General features: G+C 35.6%; 3 protein-coding genes and 1 pseudogene across 9 annotated transcripts; 2 read left to right on the top strand and 2 right to left on the bottom strand.

Annotated features, from left to right (window-relative positions):
* Nucleotides 1-600: 600 nt before the first annotated feature.
* On the bottom strand, nt 601-7,679 carry LOC149518286 (S-adenosyl-L-methionine-dependent methyltransferases superfamily protein). Of its 6 annotated transcripts, none has more exons than XM_089764102.1 (11): nt 7,496-7,679; nt 7,288-7,357; nt 7,036-7,164; nt 6,877-6,940; nt 6,697-6,784; nt 6,078-6,122; nt 5,899-5,983; nt 5,751-5,807; nt 5,129-5,245; nt 1,429-1,499; nt 601-1,216 (listed from the first exon to the last, which is right to left on the bottom strand). In XM_089764102.1, the coding sequence occupies exons 1-11, from the start codon at nt 7,594-7,596 to the stop codon at nt 745-747; spliced, it is 1,299 nt and encodes a 432-aa protein (XP_089620228.1). In that variant the 5' UTR covers nt 7,597-7,679; the 3' UTR covers nt 601-744. The 6 variants fall into 6 exon arrangements, with proteins under 6 accessions (XP_089620228.1, XP_089620229.1, XP_089620232.1 ...); XM_089764103.1 differs by having other exon boundaries at nt 6,880-6,940; nt 7,496-7,645; XM_089764106.1 differs by lacking the exon at nt 5,129-5,245 and having other exon boundaries at nt 7,496-7,645.
* An 816-nt stretch (nt 7,680-8,495) lies between these two features.
* LOC111277611 (uncharacterized) lies at nt 8,496-9,083 on the top strand. The gene has a single exon (XM_022864020.2). It carries the CDS (start codon nt 8,496-8,498, stop codon nt 9,081-9,083), a length of 588 nt encoding a protein of 195 aa, XP_022719755.2.
* A 1,071-nt stretch (nt 9,084-10,154) lies between these two features.
* LOC111277269 (GDSL esterase/lipase At1g54790-like) lies at nt 10,155-12,972 on the top strand (annotated as a pseudogene). Its single transcript, XR_016343739.1, has 5 exons — nt 10,155-10,995; nt 11,225-11,425; nt 11,561-11,727; nt 11,908-12,164; nt 12,395-12,972. The product of XR_016343739.1 is annotated as a GDSL esterase/lipase At1g54790-like (transcript).
* Nucleotides 12,973-13,085: 113 nt separating this feature from the next.
* LOC111277270 (UPF0603 protein At1g54780, chloroplastic-like) lies at nt 13,086-15,270 on the bottom strand. The gene is made up of 3 exons (XM_022863593.2): nt 14,688-15,270; nt 13,985-14,177; nt 13,086-13,465 (listed from the first exon to the last, which is right to left on the bottom strand). Exons 1-3 carry the CDS (start codon nt 15,132-15,134, stop codon nt 13,218-13,220), a joined length of 888 nt encoding a protein of 295 aa, XP_022719328.1. The 5' UTR covers nt 15,135-15,270; the 3' UTR covers nt 13,086-13,217.
* Nucleotides 15,271-15,393: the final 123 nt, after the last annotated feature.

Below are 15,393 nucleotides of genomic sequence, written 5' to 3'. Positions count from 1 at the left end.
TCATGTCAGATAATTATAATGATAAAATATTTATTTTAGTATATTAATTAATAATTTTGATAACAAATAATTAATTTTTTAAAAAAATAATTATATGATATGATTTAAATAAAATAAATACTAAAAAAAATATATGTTGAAATAACGTGTAATAATTGTGTCATACAATCTTTTCATTGATTGATAAAAAGGTTGCTAAGATAATATTTTGATAAAAATTTTCATCCTATTTTGTTGATAGAATTTCAACTTTTGTGCGTTAGAAACTCATTTTCGAAGAAACTCTATTATTAGCTATTATTTTCTAAAGGATAAGTCACTATCCCCTCGAAGGGGCTTCCCACGTGCCTTGAGAGTCTATTTAAGAAGCGAAAAAAAAGAGCGTTCATAATGAAACTTTGGTGTAAGATTGCGTATCATAGTTTGCTAAATGGACGTGGCACCAAGTTTGTATTCAAAAGCTATTCAGAACCAATAAGATCATGCCAACTCAATGTCTTCTATGACGATGGACCCCCCCAAAATATTGAAAATGTAAGGAGTTGGATAAATCTTTTCTAAAGAAACATTTGAATGGAGCTGAAAAAGATAGCTATGAGATTTGGATAAGCATCTTCAATTGATTTCAACAAAGCATGTATTAATATTCAAGAAATCACCCTAACAGTAGTATAATCTATTGATACAATGTTGAGCTCTCAAATCTCGATGCCTAAAGTGGAAAAAAAGAAGATATGGGTCAAGTTATTTAGATGATAAACTAAACAATCGTATGCTTGAACGATCGTATGACTTCATATAAGGAAGCAAATCAAGGGGCCTCAGTGTAGATGTTAGGTCTGTGATTGCAAGATCAGCTTGGTCTGCTAGTGCCAGAAAATGATTGAATGTTTCGGCGTTCCGAATGACGGAAGCAATGTAAGCAACTACATCTGCCCTTGATCCAACACTGGTAGCATCATTGATAATTCTTTTGGTTCCACTAGTATTGATGTCAAAAGCGTAAGAACTGGATGAATCTAAATCAGGGGCATTAAGAACTTGTCTTTGGCTGGAACCATTTACTTTACCTCTAGCACATGTGACTTTGGGTAAAGATTTCCAGGAGCTTCCTTTCTGGTTCTTGTCACATGACTTCCTTTTATTCAAAAGAATGGCCAGTACTTGAACAAGATGTAGAAGACACGATGGATCATAAATAACATCTGCACCCAGACTGCAGAAGGAAAAACGGATAAATTAGTGATGGATAAGGAAAGAGGATAAACAATGAAAAAAAAAAAAAAGCATCAATCCTGCAACTTGCTCACCATTAACTTTTAACTAACAATAACTAGGTGTTGTATTAGAAAATGTAGATTTAACCAATACCCTTCTTTTAAAATGTGAAACGTATTCATTGTAGAATAAAAGATATACAGCCCTCACATGATTTCTGGCATGAAGTCTTGGAGTTCCTTTTCTGATGCTGATTCCCAAGGCAGATGAATGCATTTAACCTAAGATTAACAATTAGGTCAGCTTTGACAGTGATGTGATAATTCTCTTTCAATTTAATTACACAGTTTTAAAACTTCCAAGGTCTCCAGACACAGAATCTGTTTTATTAAGTAACAAAGTAAGCACAAAAGAGCTTCACATTCCCATATTTGATGGAAGAGTTTTAAATTTCCTTGATCATTTTTATCATGATAAAAATCCAAAGGAAAATAATGGTTTACAAAGATGTGCCTTGAAAGTATGCATAAGAAGCACCAAAAAATTAAGCACTCAGAATAAAAAGGTTCCAAGACTTTGAATCCCCTAAAGATTCGGACTACAATGATATAAGAAATGTTTCATCTGGTTAATCATATATCAGAATGAACTCCCAACCATGTCAGATCTTTAACAACTGGATAACTTCATTTCCATTATCACTGACACCAACTTATGGCACTTCCTTTCTTTTAATAGAAATGGTCCATCATTGCCTCAGCTGAAGGGTCTACATTGTAATAAAATCGACACCTAGAAACACAACAATCTGATGGTTGTACAAGGAACATGGGAGGTAAGAAACGCCAAGACTAGATTCCTTTCTTTTAATAGTGTAGGAAAACACTTATTTACAGCTGATTGTAATCTTGTAATCTGTATATTTATATTTGTATCTCTAGAATTAAGTATTTGTATCCCTAGAATTAAGGAAAATTTAGTTTCCTAGTTTAACCCCTAATTAGTTGTATATAAACCTAAGATTCTTGTATAATTCAAGATAAGCAGTTTTTCAATATACATTCAGTTTCCACATGGTATCAGAGCTTTAGGCTCTTCTTGGGAAGAAAAATTTTCAGCCTTCATTGCCGACTTTTTTAGGCTTTCATTGCCGAATCCTGTTTAGGCTTTCATTGCCGAACCCTTTCAAAGAAAGATATCACTATCACCCAATTTGAGGAAATGTTAACTGAAAAAATCACTGGAGTACTACAAATGTCTCAGAAACAAGGAGAATTCAACAGGAAAGAGATTGAAAAGCTGAGAAACTTATTGAAAATCCTTGAAAAGCCTACTGTGGTATGTTCTTTGGGTAAAGTTTCTAATTCAGGTAAAGCTTCCAGTTCTCATGGATTAAATGTCTCGGCTAAGCCTATTATGAGTTCTTGGGTCATTGACTCGGGAGCCACAGAGCACATGACACATTCCCCACAAAAGTTTAGTACATATAACCTGTGTCCTAGTAATAAGAAAATTATTGTTGCTAATGGTTCACTTACCACAGTGACAGGATTAGGAGATGTTCAAGTTAATCCCTCGTTTGTTCTAAAAAATGTTCTTCATGTTCCTGGATTGTCTACTAATCTGATATCTATACAAAAATTTACCAGAGATATGAATTGCAAAGTAACTTTTTATCCCTCTTATTGTGAATTTCAGGACCAGAGTTCGGGGAAGATGATTGGACTTGCTAAGGAAAAGGATGGACTATACTATCTTGAGACATCAAATAACACAAGTAGTATCAAAAATAGTTTACCTTTGTCATTTCTTTCCGAAAAATCTTCCAATAAAGACAAAATCTGGCTTTATCATTTTCGTCTTGGACATCCTTCTTTTGGAACCTTGAGAAACATGTTTCCTTCTTCGTTCAAAGAATTAAATGTTGAAGATTTTCATTGAGATATTTGCGAATTTGCAAAACATAGACGTATTTCTTTTCCAATCAATAACAAAAGAAGTTCTACTCTCTTTTACTTGATTCATAGTGACATTTGGGGTCTCTCTCCAATTCCTAATATTTCTGGTGCGAGATGGTTTGTTTCATTCATAGATGATTGTACTAGAGTCTCTTGGGTTTTTTTACTTAAATCCAAATCAGATGTGAATAGTGTGTTTTTAAGCTTCCAAAACATGATCCAAAATCAATTTGGAGTAAGAATCAAGAGATTTAGGTCTGATAATCCAAAAGACTACTTCAACCAGAGTCTATCCACCTATTTCCAAAAAAAGGGGATTATCCATGAGTCATCTTGTGTTAATACTCCACAGCAGAATGGGGTGACAGAGAGGAAAAACAGCCATTTACTAGCCACAACCAGAGCCTTTCTTTTTCAAGCAAATGTACCTAAATCTTATTGGGAGGAAGCTATTCTCACTGCCACACACATTATAAATAGGTTACCTTCAAGAGTTTTGGGATTTAAAACTCCTATGGAACTACTCTCACAATTTTATTCCAACCTTAATACCACAAACAATCTCACACCTGGGATATTTGGTTGTACATCATTTGTTCATGTTCACAGTCATAACAGGGGGAAAGTTGGATCCAAGAGCGATTAAGTGTATTTTTGTGGGGTATTCTTCAACTCAAAAAGGATATAAGTGTTATCATCCTCTTATCAAAAAATTTTATGTGTCTGCAGATGTCACTTTTGAAGAAAATAAACCATTTTTTACTCAACCTTATCTTCAGGGAGAGACTTCATTCATGAAAGATAAGGATAAAGACTTCTTTTTGCTTGATTTGCCCCCTTCTTCAACATTTACACCCATTAATTCTTCTGAGTCGAAACCTGTTTCTGCTGAGCCCAAGTCAAACACTAAATTTGAGTCTGAACCCATTCCAAATACGAAAGATGTGACAAAGGATAATATTGTTCTTGATTCTATGAAGGGATTACAAGTGTACTCAAGAAGGAAAGTTCCAGATACTGAACCAGTGCCAGTCCAAGAACCTGATCCTAACTCTGGAAATGAGGTAACTACAGTTTTTGACTCTGTTTCTCAAAATGAGCATGAATCTCCTAAAACTATAACTAGTGATTATGATTTGCCTATTGCCATTAGGAAAGGAACCAAAGAATGTACCAAGCATCCACTATACCCAATATCTAATTTTGTGTCATTTGAAAAATTCTCACCATCCCACAAAAATTTTCTTGTGAGCCTAAACACTATTTTTGTTCCAACTACATTATCCGAGGCATTATCCAGTGAGAAATGGAGACAAGCCATGAAAATAAAAATGGAGGCCTTAGAGAAAAATCAGACATGGGAACTGGTAGAGTTGCCTAAAGGAAAAAATCCAATGGGGTGTAAATGGGTTTTCATTGTAAAATACAAGGCAAATGGTACTGTTGAAGTAGACCGGCATTTCATAAAGGAGAAACTAAACAGTGGGTTGATTTGTACACCTTATGTATCAACCAAGGTTCAACTTGCAGATGTGTTGACTAAAGGTCTCAGCGGTGCAACATTTCAAGAAATTATTTCCAAGCTGGGAATGGAAAACACCTATTCACCAGCTTGAGGGGGAGTGTGAGAAAACACTTATTTACAGCTGGTTGTAATTTGTAATCTGTATATTTATATTTGTATCTCTAGAATTAAGTATTTGTATCCCTAGAATTAAGGAAGATTTAGTTTCCTAGTTTAACCCCTAGTTAGTTGTATATAAACCTAAGATTCTTGTATAATTCAAGATAAGCAGTTTTTCAATATACATTCAGTTTCCACAAATAGATATGGTCCATCATTGCCTCAGCTGAAGGGTCTACATTGTAATAAAATCGACACCTAGAAACACAACACTCTGATGGTTGTACAAGGAACATGGCAGGTAAGAAACGCCAAGACTAGAACTCACCACATTTTGATTTTCAATACTTGTTTCTGGTAAATCAGTTTCTGTATTCAACTGGTTCATCTCCAAATTAAGCTTCATATTAGTTAAAGTTGACAAGTCGCCATCACTTAATATCACCTGCACCCGGTAAAACTACCATGATGTACATTATCATTTATCATCAAACTAATATGCATTCTTGTAATAGTAATGATTGCCAAAAGATTAGGAGACATTCCATCCAAGGAATACAAAACGTGCTCATTCCTAGCAAAATTTTAATCTCATTACCAGTTAAACAGAAAATGTGATTTCAGCGGGCTTTACCACAGAATAATAGCCAAGGCAATGAAAGATTAGCAATGACTAAAGTGCTTTTGGGGTTGAGGATGCACATTCGTTTGATGGTGATATGACCAACATAAAGTGATTACTCTTTTTTTATTTTTTGAAGGAAGAGTGATAATGTTGCAGAAGGTTTCCAGTTCAACTATCATTAACCAAAGCAAACACTTCAGTTTATAACTCATACCACAGCAATAAATATTAGGAAAATATATGATTCATTCAAAATTAAGCAACATTACACTATAATAAATAAAGTGATAATTTTCTAAATATACTACTCAATTAAAGAACAAACCTTGGAGGCATTTACATGAGCAAGACAAATTCCAATCAAACCAACACCGGATCCAACCTGTTTTTAATAATAAAAACCCTAAAGTAAATAGAAAAGTTGAACTTGAGATGCTACAGAGCCCACCAGCATGTATGAACAACTAACTTACCTCAAAACATGATTTCCCTGAGAAAAAATGTGGAAAAGAAAGTATCAACTCTGATAGGAAAAGACTGGATGGCCAAATTGAACACCTGTATAAACCAAAGCCATTATAAATCAATTCATCTTAGTTTACAAGCTAACTAAAAATATGAAAAAAAAAAAAAAGAAAGAAAGTAAGAATACCTATGATATGCATAACTGAAACCAAATGCAGCAATTATTATGCAACTACAGATACAAGCAAAATTTAAATAGTTAACAATCAGCAAATATTTTACTTTTCATGAGCAGTCCATCAGTTCTTTGAAGAAGCAATACACCAAATCAAATGTTAAGCATTCAAACAAATAAAATTCCAGAAAAGTTGAGAATAGAACAAAGCTAATGTGCAGAAGTATTATCTAAATTACCAATGAGGGAATGAAGGCAGTTTTTCAATGACTGATTGCAGCATGTCGCTCTATAATAGGGTATATGTATTGGATTCCATTCTCATCAGAGTAGGAATCATAGCCACTTGAGAAACAACAGTTTTTTGAAAGCTTGATTTGAGCTTATGCACTAGACTTGATACTCTATCAAAAACATTGATATTTCTCCCTCTCCATATCCACCAACATCAAACCTAATGTAATGCTTACCAAAGGACCCACCAACCTCCCCAATGTCATAAACATCGTATCATCAAATATCATAAGCAAAAAAACAGTTTTCTAGTTCCTGATGATGAAAAAACAGTGATTTTGAAAATACAACATGCAAGATAGAAATTACAGAACAAACATGAATCAACTAAACATACCCTGTATCTCCCTTAAGCATGTTGACCGAACATTGTAGTGGAACCACCAGTTTCCTTGATCTTGGACAACTTGGGAGTTCAAAACAATCTACATTCATGCAGTCAATATTCAAATGTGAGTTAATGCAAATAAACTGTAAAAGACCTCACAACTAGCAAGAGACTATTAGTATCTGTTACCACCAGGAAAAAGAAAAGAAACCCATTTGCAGACCCTCTCATTTTCTTTGACCAAATTATCATCCTAGAAAACAAGAAATTCCATCAAAAACAATGAAAGTTCCACAAACAAGAAAGTTTGAAAAGTGATGTAAAACCCCATTGGACCAAAAACTTTACCTTGACAGAAGTCATGTAGGAAGCATATTGTTCATATAATTCATCCAACACATTGCCATGGTTTGACTCAACCTCTGTAATAAGCTTCTTTACAAACTTCTTCAAATAAGATTCATTTCCTTTTCCTACCTGTTATAATTCACAACACTGAACCAAGCTTTAATGGCCATTAATTAAAAAAAAAAAATTATTGTAACAGAAAATTCAAGCGAAGTTTATAAATTTATAATACAATAAATAAATAAAGCTCACCGCTTTGGTTAGACAATGATCCCAAATAAAGCTTTGCACTTTATCTGATACCTTTCCTCCTCCACATTCCCTGCCAAATTTTTTTTTTTTTTAATTTTCAAAATCAAACAAGCCAATTAAATTGATGATAAAAAAAAAAAAAAGGAAATTTTGATTAATTTAAGGTGCGCCGGAAAAGCTAAAATGAGCCGGATTTATGAAAGCAAACCTCGCTAAACAGAGTAAAGTATCGGTGGTTTCCATGGCGTGGAAGGCGGAGACCAGGTGGAGCCCTGGAGGAGCCGTCGAATCCAGCTCTTGTTCCGCCATCGTTGGCGCCCCTCTGGTCGTGGGTTTTTCAGAGGTTTTGGATTTTAAATCCCTGAAGGATATGGCCTAGCCCATGTTGGCCCATTTCTCCAATGGTCTTTAATTACCCATTTAAACAAAGCATAAATTTTTTTGGGCTTTTGTTTTGTGATTTGTAACCCACTTGGCCCAAATTAAAATGAAAATTTTGGATTTTTTTTACTTAATTTTTCATTATTTATTCTCTTTAGACGCGTAATTTAGAGTGCCGGTTAAAATACTTTCATCTTATATTTCAACTATGAACTGTTTTATATTTAGAATTTTTCTTAGGAAGATAATCGATCTGTTGTTATTTGGTATAAATAAATAATTAAAATTTTAATACATTTAATAGATATAAATAAATTTAAAAATATAGTATTTAAAATTCATATATATAATTTTATCTAATTTAATCAAATTAAATTCAGATGAGTTAAATAAAATATAAATAAAATTGATTATAATAAATAAATAACAGTCAAGTCGATTTTCGAATATCTAATCAACGCGGATAGTAAGAGTGAATGGAGCAATGAAATATTGAATGTGGACTCTATGTTTGACCTATTGTACCGCGTATACTAACAATCTTTAAAATGTGTTTTTTTGGAAACATCCTCCATGGGTAGAATTGTACACATTTGACCTATTTTACCGTGTATTATGTTTGACTATATATATGTATAATCAGCTTGTTTCGTTTAGAGCAAATTATTAACACACATTTCATCAATTCCTTGCTGGTTAATTACCATGTATCAAAACCATTGATTTCTCCGAGATATATGTCATTAACTCCCGTTTGTCACTTAACTTCTTGCCATGCTGTGGACATCGATTTGCAATGTCCAGAAGACAGCTTCTGGCCATGTAAGATGGTTGAGATTAACGTGAAGGCAACTTTCATAACTGCCTGCCAAAAAACCCAGGTCAAGGAAGAAGAAGGGGAGAAACTGCATGTGGTCGAGTCCCACTGGTTAGCACTGGATCAGTTGATAAACGATGTTGTCGAAGCTAGAGACTGGTACGACACCAACATTTGGGACGTATTCGACTCCATGCAAATCCCCATCCAACGTTCCACGCTAGATAAAATCGTTGGCTGTGCCCTTGACATGGCGGCTACGGAGAGTTACAAGAACCGTAGGGTGTTGCGAATGCGGGTGGAGATTGAGGCATTGGTTGATGAACAGCCAAATTTGGAGGAAGGGGATGCTTATTGTGTCGATGTGGAGGCTGATGATTTTTGGGAGACGGTGGGGGCGTTTAGGAGGCTGAGGAAAGTGGTGGTCGAGAAGCCTGATGAAGAGAATGTATGTTCGATTTGCTTGTCAGGGTTCTTTGTGGGTTCGGAAATTAGTGCTACACCTTGCTCTCACGTTTTTCATGATCGTTGCATTAGAGCTTGGCTAAAGAAATGTAATAAAAAATTTTGTCCTAATTGTGTTACCATGTTGGCCTAGGTAGGTATAAGGAATTACCATGTTGGAAGAAAGGGAATCATCGAGCATGGTTTCCTGAATAACATGCAAATTCAGAATACTTTAGGTACGTTTTCATGATGTTTAGTTGGTCATGAACTGATGTAATGTCGTTGGTCTCACATATTTGCAACATGAGATATGTCGAATGCTGAAGTAAGAACTGATATGTGAACCCTTTGCCTGATTCGTTGCTACTCTCATGGGGTTGCGCAGCTAGCTTTTTGGTCAAAGAACATCACACTTTAGTGTCCTGTTAGATGCTAAAGGTTCTTCCAGGATCCTAATACCTCTGAGGATTGCATTATAAGAGAACTTCTCTGCCTACAATTATTGCATGTGTACCACGACTGATGACCATTGCATGCTAAAGTCTCTCGCTGTTGCAAAACCATGACTTTGCAATGGGTGATGTTGTTTGTCTACTTGTTTAGGGTGCTAAGTCTCGGTCTCGATTGTCATGTTCCATGGAACAAATCTGGGAACCTATCATTTTAAGGATGACCAACAATTGCCCCGAAGCAAAACAAGTTGTTTTGCTGATCAAGAATATTAGAGCTAGAAATACAAGAAAAGTAATGGAGTAAGAACACAGATACAATAAAGAGTTACAAGGTAAATATGTTAAAACCAACCGTGGAAGGGAAATTCATCACTTTGCTTGTAGAGTGCTGCTCATTTCCCTGAAACAACCTCAGGATTCCAATAATTTTCACTGAAATTAGAGTCCTAAATCACAATAATCCCTGGACTTTGTATGTTTCAAGTGTTTTTGTTCTTTGATTGACTTAATAAGACAACAGGAAGATAGCAAAAACTTTGCTTTTTGACTTTTCTCCTTGGCTTCAAAGCAAACTCTTCCCATTGCCCATAAAATCAATCAAAAGACTGTTCCTTTCATCATTGTAACCTTTTACTCAGTGTTTGCTAGTTTGAGCAAATATTCACTCCAAGCCATGGCTAACAACACCTCTCTTATCCAAATCATAACCTCGTTTTCCATAATGTTCTCTGTAGCAAATTCTGTTGTCTCCAATAACCCGGCTGTTTTCAACTTCGGTGATTATAACTCTGACACAGGTGAACTTGTTGCTGCGCTTGGTGACATCTTGGACCTTCCCAATGGTCAGACTTACTTCAAGACTCCGTCTGGAAGATTTTGTAATGGTCGGCTCATCATTGATTTCCTAAGTAATGCTCTCATCTCCACTTCAAACCACATGAAATTATGCAACCAATTGGAACCCATAGTTGTTAAGAGTATCGAATTTTTAATTCCGGTAATCAGGTTGAAATCCTAATGGTCCGTATAAAAAAAAGATCGGAACCCATTTTTATTAACTACTGGTATCCATAAAATTCTTAACAATAATTGCATTATATACTTCCTCGTATGGTGATTATTTGATACAAGTGAAAAAGTACGGAACATCTGAGAATGGGGCACCATTCCAACCCTATAGTTTACAAGAGGACAAAAAAGAAATGGGTTTTGATTTGGTGATCGTTTGGGCAACTTTTGCTTGCCGCAATTGAAAGGAAACTTCCACTGGCTGGGACACATACGACCAACCAAACTTACATTATTTATAGTTGGCAACAAACATAAAAAAGTGTTAAGCTACAAGCACTGGACCCTGGTGATCCTGCCGAAAAGCCATGGCTTCCAAGACTCACATTCTCCAAATATTTTCCTTGGTGTTCACCTTCTTGCCTTTAACCAATTCCATTCACTTCAAATTCCCTGCTATTTTCAACTTTGGTGATTCTAATTCTGATACGGGTGAGCTAGTTGCTGCCGGAATTGAAAGCCTTGAGCCACCTCATGGACAAAGTTACTTCCAAATACCGTCCGGGAGATACTGTGATGGCCGTCTTATCATTGATTTTCTCAGTTAACTTTCCAACTGTTTTCACAAGTTGCATTGCATTTAGAATTTCTATTGCATATGCAGTTTTGTTCATCATTACACTGCTTCACCCCATCATATTTGCATGTTACCCAGCTTCTCTGTTTCATCTGTTTTCTAGGAGAAACTAGTGTCTTTTGTTCTTTCCTTATTTTATGACTTCTTTTTAATATTTTTCATATAGTTCTTTGTTTACTGGGATATTTGTTGCAGTGGATGCAATGGATCTGCCATTTCTAAATGCTTATCTAGATTCAATTGGCACACCAAGTTTCCGCAAAGGATGCAATTTTGCAGCTGCAGGATCAACCATACAACCTCCTACTGCAGAATCTGTCAGTCCATTTTCTTTCGGAAATCAAGTGGCTCAGTTTGTACGGTTCAAAGCTCGGGTTCTTGAATTGTTAGCTAAAGGTGCACACATAGATCATCATCTAGAGAATGCATTTATCTTTATTTGCAATGATGCATTTATTTTAACTGAGAGCATAAACCTTACTCACGGTTGGAAATCTAATAGATACACCAGCACTTTTCATTTAATTGCAGGTAAAAAATTTGGTAAGTACCTTCCAACAGCAGATTATTTTCAGAAGGGGCTCTACATGTTTGATATAGGCCAGAATGATCTTGCTGGTGCCTTTTACTCTAAAACTTTTGATCAAATACTTGTCTTAATTCCTTCAGCCTTGACAGAATTTGAAACTGGAATAAAGGTAAGCTTCAAGAACACTACGTTAGTACTTATTGCATTAAGACTTTATTTAGTTATTTGTTTTTCATTGTCAAGGTTTCCATGTTTTCTCATGCAGTTCCTCCATATTGAGAGACATATTTTATTATCATGATGAGAAATCGAGCATCTTAATCCTTGAATCCTTTGGTTTTCCTTGTAGACACTATATGATCAAGGGGCTAGGAACTTCTGGATACATAACACAGGACCTCTTGGATGCTTAGCTCAAAATGTTGCCAAATTTGGAACTGATCCATCTAGCCTTGATGAACTAGGATGTGTCAGCAAGCACAACCAAGCTGCTAAAGTCTTCAATCTGCAGCTCCATGATGCAGGGCCAGTACACAGATTCGAATTTTACATACGTCGACATCTACACAATAAAATCCAACCTTATAGCAAATTATTCTAAAGTTGGTAAGTATGATGTGGTACTTTCTAGTGATGCGAGTTTTATTTCCTCTCTTAATTTAGTTTTTATTGCAAGTAATTTCAGGATAAGCAAAGTTGTCATTCTTTAGTCCTACAGGGATTTCAAATAGAATAAATTAAACTTATGCTTTTCTATGGTATGAGATTGCAATAAGAGGTTAACGAGGGGCACAAGTATGGAATCGAAATGATTTTGAGTGCTTACCATTTTGCAGGATTTGAACAGCCAATAATGGCTTGCTGTGGATATGGAGGTCCACCTTTGAATTATGACAACCGAATTGGTTGTGGGAAAACAAAAGTCCTTAATGGAACCTCAGTGACAGCCAAAGCATGCAATGATAGTTCTGAATATGTTAATTGGGATGGAATTCATTATTCGGAGGCTTCAAATCTGTATGTTTCATCACAAATACTCACCGGAAAGTACTATGATCCACCCTTTTCGGACAAAATGTCGTTCCTTCTCAATCTCAAGTTCTGAAGGCCTAATTTACTCATTTCTGTGACTCTTTTTATTGACTTCTAGCAGTCATTGCAAGTGTCATTGATCAAAACTTACTCTAAAGAATTATAATTTGCGACTGGAAGTTTCCATTTGCACAAAGGTAAATTATATACTGTCTGCTTATGTGTGGCATATGCAGCAAAACTCCCGTCTATGGACTTAAGCTATACATGTTGAAATTTTATGCTAAATGATATGCAGTTAAAATCGTTCATCATGAATGAAAAGGATGACATGTCACTGTATAGTTGTATCACATCAAGGGAAAATATTGGTTTCATTTTTTGATTTGTGGCCATAACAATTCTAATTATGCCGATTATAGGAGTAGATAATGAATGTTCTATAATACAGCTTTGTTTAGATCAAACATTATACCGATTCCGGTTTTCTGAATATGAACCAAAAATCTGTGCTACTGCTTGGATTGCAAGTTTCTCATCAACAACCTTTAACATGATCAATTGTGTAACTACATGTCATACATGTTTCCCCATCAATTGTTTCACTACTTGTTACACAGATACCCTTTACTTCTTGGAGACATAAGCATAGTATTGAGCCATGGGAACAACAAAAGCAATCACCAACAAACCTCCAACTACAAGACTGAATTGTCCTCGTTTCTCTTCCGTCTCTTCCCTGGTTTTAAAATTGGACTCACGCTTATTGTCCTTAACCTTGGGGCCACCAGTATCTGGAAGTCCATCAATGGCAGCAACTAGCCGCTTGGCACTGCTGTAAATGGCTTCATTGTACTTTTCTTCTGTAGCCAAAACTGCAATTGAGAGAACAGTAGGATCAGTATAACTGCAACAAAAGAAATCAAAGGAAAAGAAAGATTATTTCTGTATATGAAACTTTAGCTCATCTCTCTGCTAGTGGTTGTTTGATCTCTCACTGTAAGCTATACCAATAGCATTAAGGAAACTTGTAGGAACAGCAAACAAAATGGTTTGAGAGAAAGCAAACAAGTTCATTAACTTAAAATGAAAACCAAATATCTAAGCATTTGAGGCTATCTTCAGTGACTAGATGTTGCACTGACCAAGTTTATGCTTCATGTTGGCATCTAGAACTAGAAGTCTACCATTAAACCTATCCCCAGTAATCTTTGGATTCTTGTGTTTTCAAGTTCAAGGTCCTTAATAGAGTTACTGGTCTGTTGCTACTATTGTTTCGTCCAGATTGCTCATAATACGCATTTTCAGAATTTCCAAGTGCAGGACTAAAGAATATAAGAAGTTTTTCAACTTCAGTTTCAGACTTTCAGCTACAAAAATAAAAGAAAATTCACCAGGAAGGTTCTCTGATACAGTAGCATCAAGAATATTTTCTCCCACAGCTTCGACAAAAGGAGGTCCACCAGTGACTGCGCCTTCTTTTTGGCTTGTAACAAGCACAACAATACCTTTATTACTACCCTCTTCAAGTGTGGGATACCAACGCTCCAAAACTTGGTCAGCATACTCGAAAGCATCAGCTTTGCTCTGCAGTCAAATCTTATCAATCTTCAGTATCAAGAATCACAAAACCCTGGTTGATTTATCATAATTTTCGAACTTTGCATCTGTTTCACAAGTTAAAAGCAATCCTATATTCTCACTGTTTACTGAGAAACTCAAAGTAATGGAAAAGAAATTAATGGGATTATGAATTCATGTATATTCTATGTTATGGTTCCCTGTAAGAAGCAAGTCAAATTAATTAATCAGGTTGTCTACAAAATCAGTTGGATTTTAATGAAGCTAAACATCTAAAACTGCATAGACTTTCATTTGTTCTTCTTCCTTTTACTTGGTTTTCTAAGTGAACAAGCAGATATTTAATGACTGAAGTTTCTATTATTTCTTACTCATTGCATATTCCTATAATTCACTGTAATTCAGCAAATGAACAATAACAATAACAGGCCAACAAAAGGGCATCTTATAGAAGCTGGAAACTCACAAGTATACAAGACTAAGATAACAAGTCAATTCATGAAAACAAGATCTTACTGTGAGCTTTCTAACAGTGATAAAAATAATGTGGAAGTTCTTCCTTGACTCCAAATCAGATAAAAGCTGCTTCAAATCAGATTTTGTCACTCTGCTAAGCACATTAGCATCATCAACAACATAGGAGTCCTTCGGTGGCCCCTCATTAATTACATCAAACTCTGATGCCAATGCATTGCCAGTGTACAAGACTGGAGAAAAATTGAGTGCCAAAGAGATAGCTAGAGCTGCTAGTCCTTGCTGTGCATGAACAAACCAATTTTTTGGTTCTGCCAAAGATGGTTTTAGTGATTGGGAAGCGTGTTTCTTGAGGCTACAAGTAAAGGGTTTTGAGAGAAAGAGAGAAGTGGGTCTTGAGTGAAGTGAAGGAGATAAAAGGTTCTTAGAAATGGATGCTTTTGGATTCAAAATTGGAGAAAGAGGGTGAGAAGAGAGAATGGTTACCATGTTAACTGTTCACCAGCTGGTGGATAGGAGAGAACTGAAAATTTTTTAAAAAATTAAAAGACAGAAAACCAAGATTTTGCAGTTTCAATGTGCTTCTGGTTACTGTTGGGTTTAGAATGTTTGAGTGGTCTGGATTTTGTCCTGTTTTGGATTGGTGGCCATATTTTTCTGGAGGATAATGTCTACCAGCCACGTAGATAAACAAGGGTATATTGGACTAATCATGATTTGTCAGGACTATCCCCAAGGGCTTCTCTGA

Source organism: Durio zibethinus, chromosome 7 (assembly GCF_047325235.1).
Source record: "Durio zibethinus cultivar Kanyao isolate XHJ-2024 chromosome 7, ASM4732523v1, whole genome shotgun sequence".
Taxonomy (NCBI): Eukaryota; Viridiplantae; Streptophyta; class Magnoliopsida; order Malvales; family Malvaceae; genus Durio; species Durio zibethinus.
The sequence above is the reverse complement of the archived record's forward strand: the minus strand, read 5'-3'. Positions and strand labels throughout refer to the sequence as shown.

What these genes read in the sequence shown, in the direction of transcription:
- LOC149518286 (XM_089764102.1), bottom strand. Translation starts at nt 7,596, where the DNA reads ATGGCGGAACAAGAGCTGGATTCGACGGCTCCTCCAGGGCTCCACCTG. An exon ending in ATCATTGTCTAACCAAAGCG is followed by an intron (nt 7,165 to 7,287) that starts GTGAGCTTTATT and finishes GAATTATAACAG; the next exon opens with GTAGGAAAAGGAAATGAATC. An exon ending in CAGGGAAATCATGTTTTGAG is followed by an intron (nt 5,808 to 5,898) that starts GTAAGTTAGTTG and finishes TATTAAAAACAG; the next exon opens with GTTGGATCCGGTGTTGGTTT.
- LOC111277611 (XM_022864020.2), top strand. Translation starts at nt 8,496, where the DNA reads ATGGTTGAGATTAACGTGAAGGCAACTTTCATAACTGCCTGCCAAAAA.
- LOC111277270 (XM_022863593.2), bottom strand. Translation starts at nt 15,134, where the DNA reads ATGGTAACCATTCTCTCTTCTCACCCTCTTTCTCCAATTTTGAATCCA. An exon ending in TCACTGTTAGAAAGCTCACA is followed by an intron (nt 14,178 to 14,687) that starts GTAAGATCTTGT and finishes ATTTGACTGCAG; the next exon opens with AGCAAAGCTGATGCTTTCGA. An exon ending in TGTATCAGAGAACCTTCCTG is followed by an intron (nt 13,466 to 13,984) that starts GTGAATTTTCTT and finishes TCTCAATTGCAG; the next exon opens with TTTTGGCTACAGAAGAAAAG.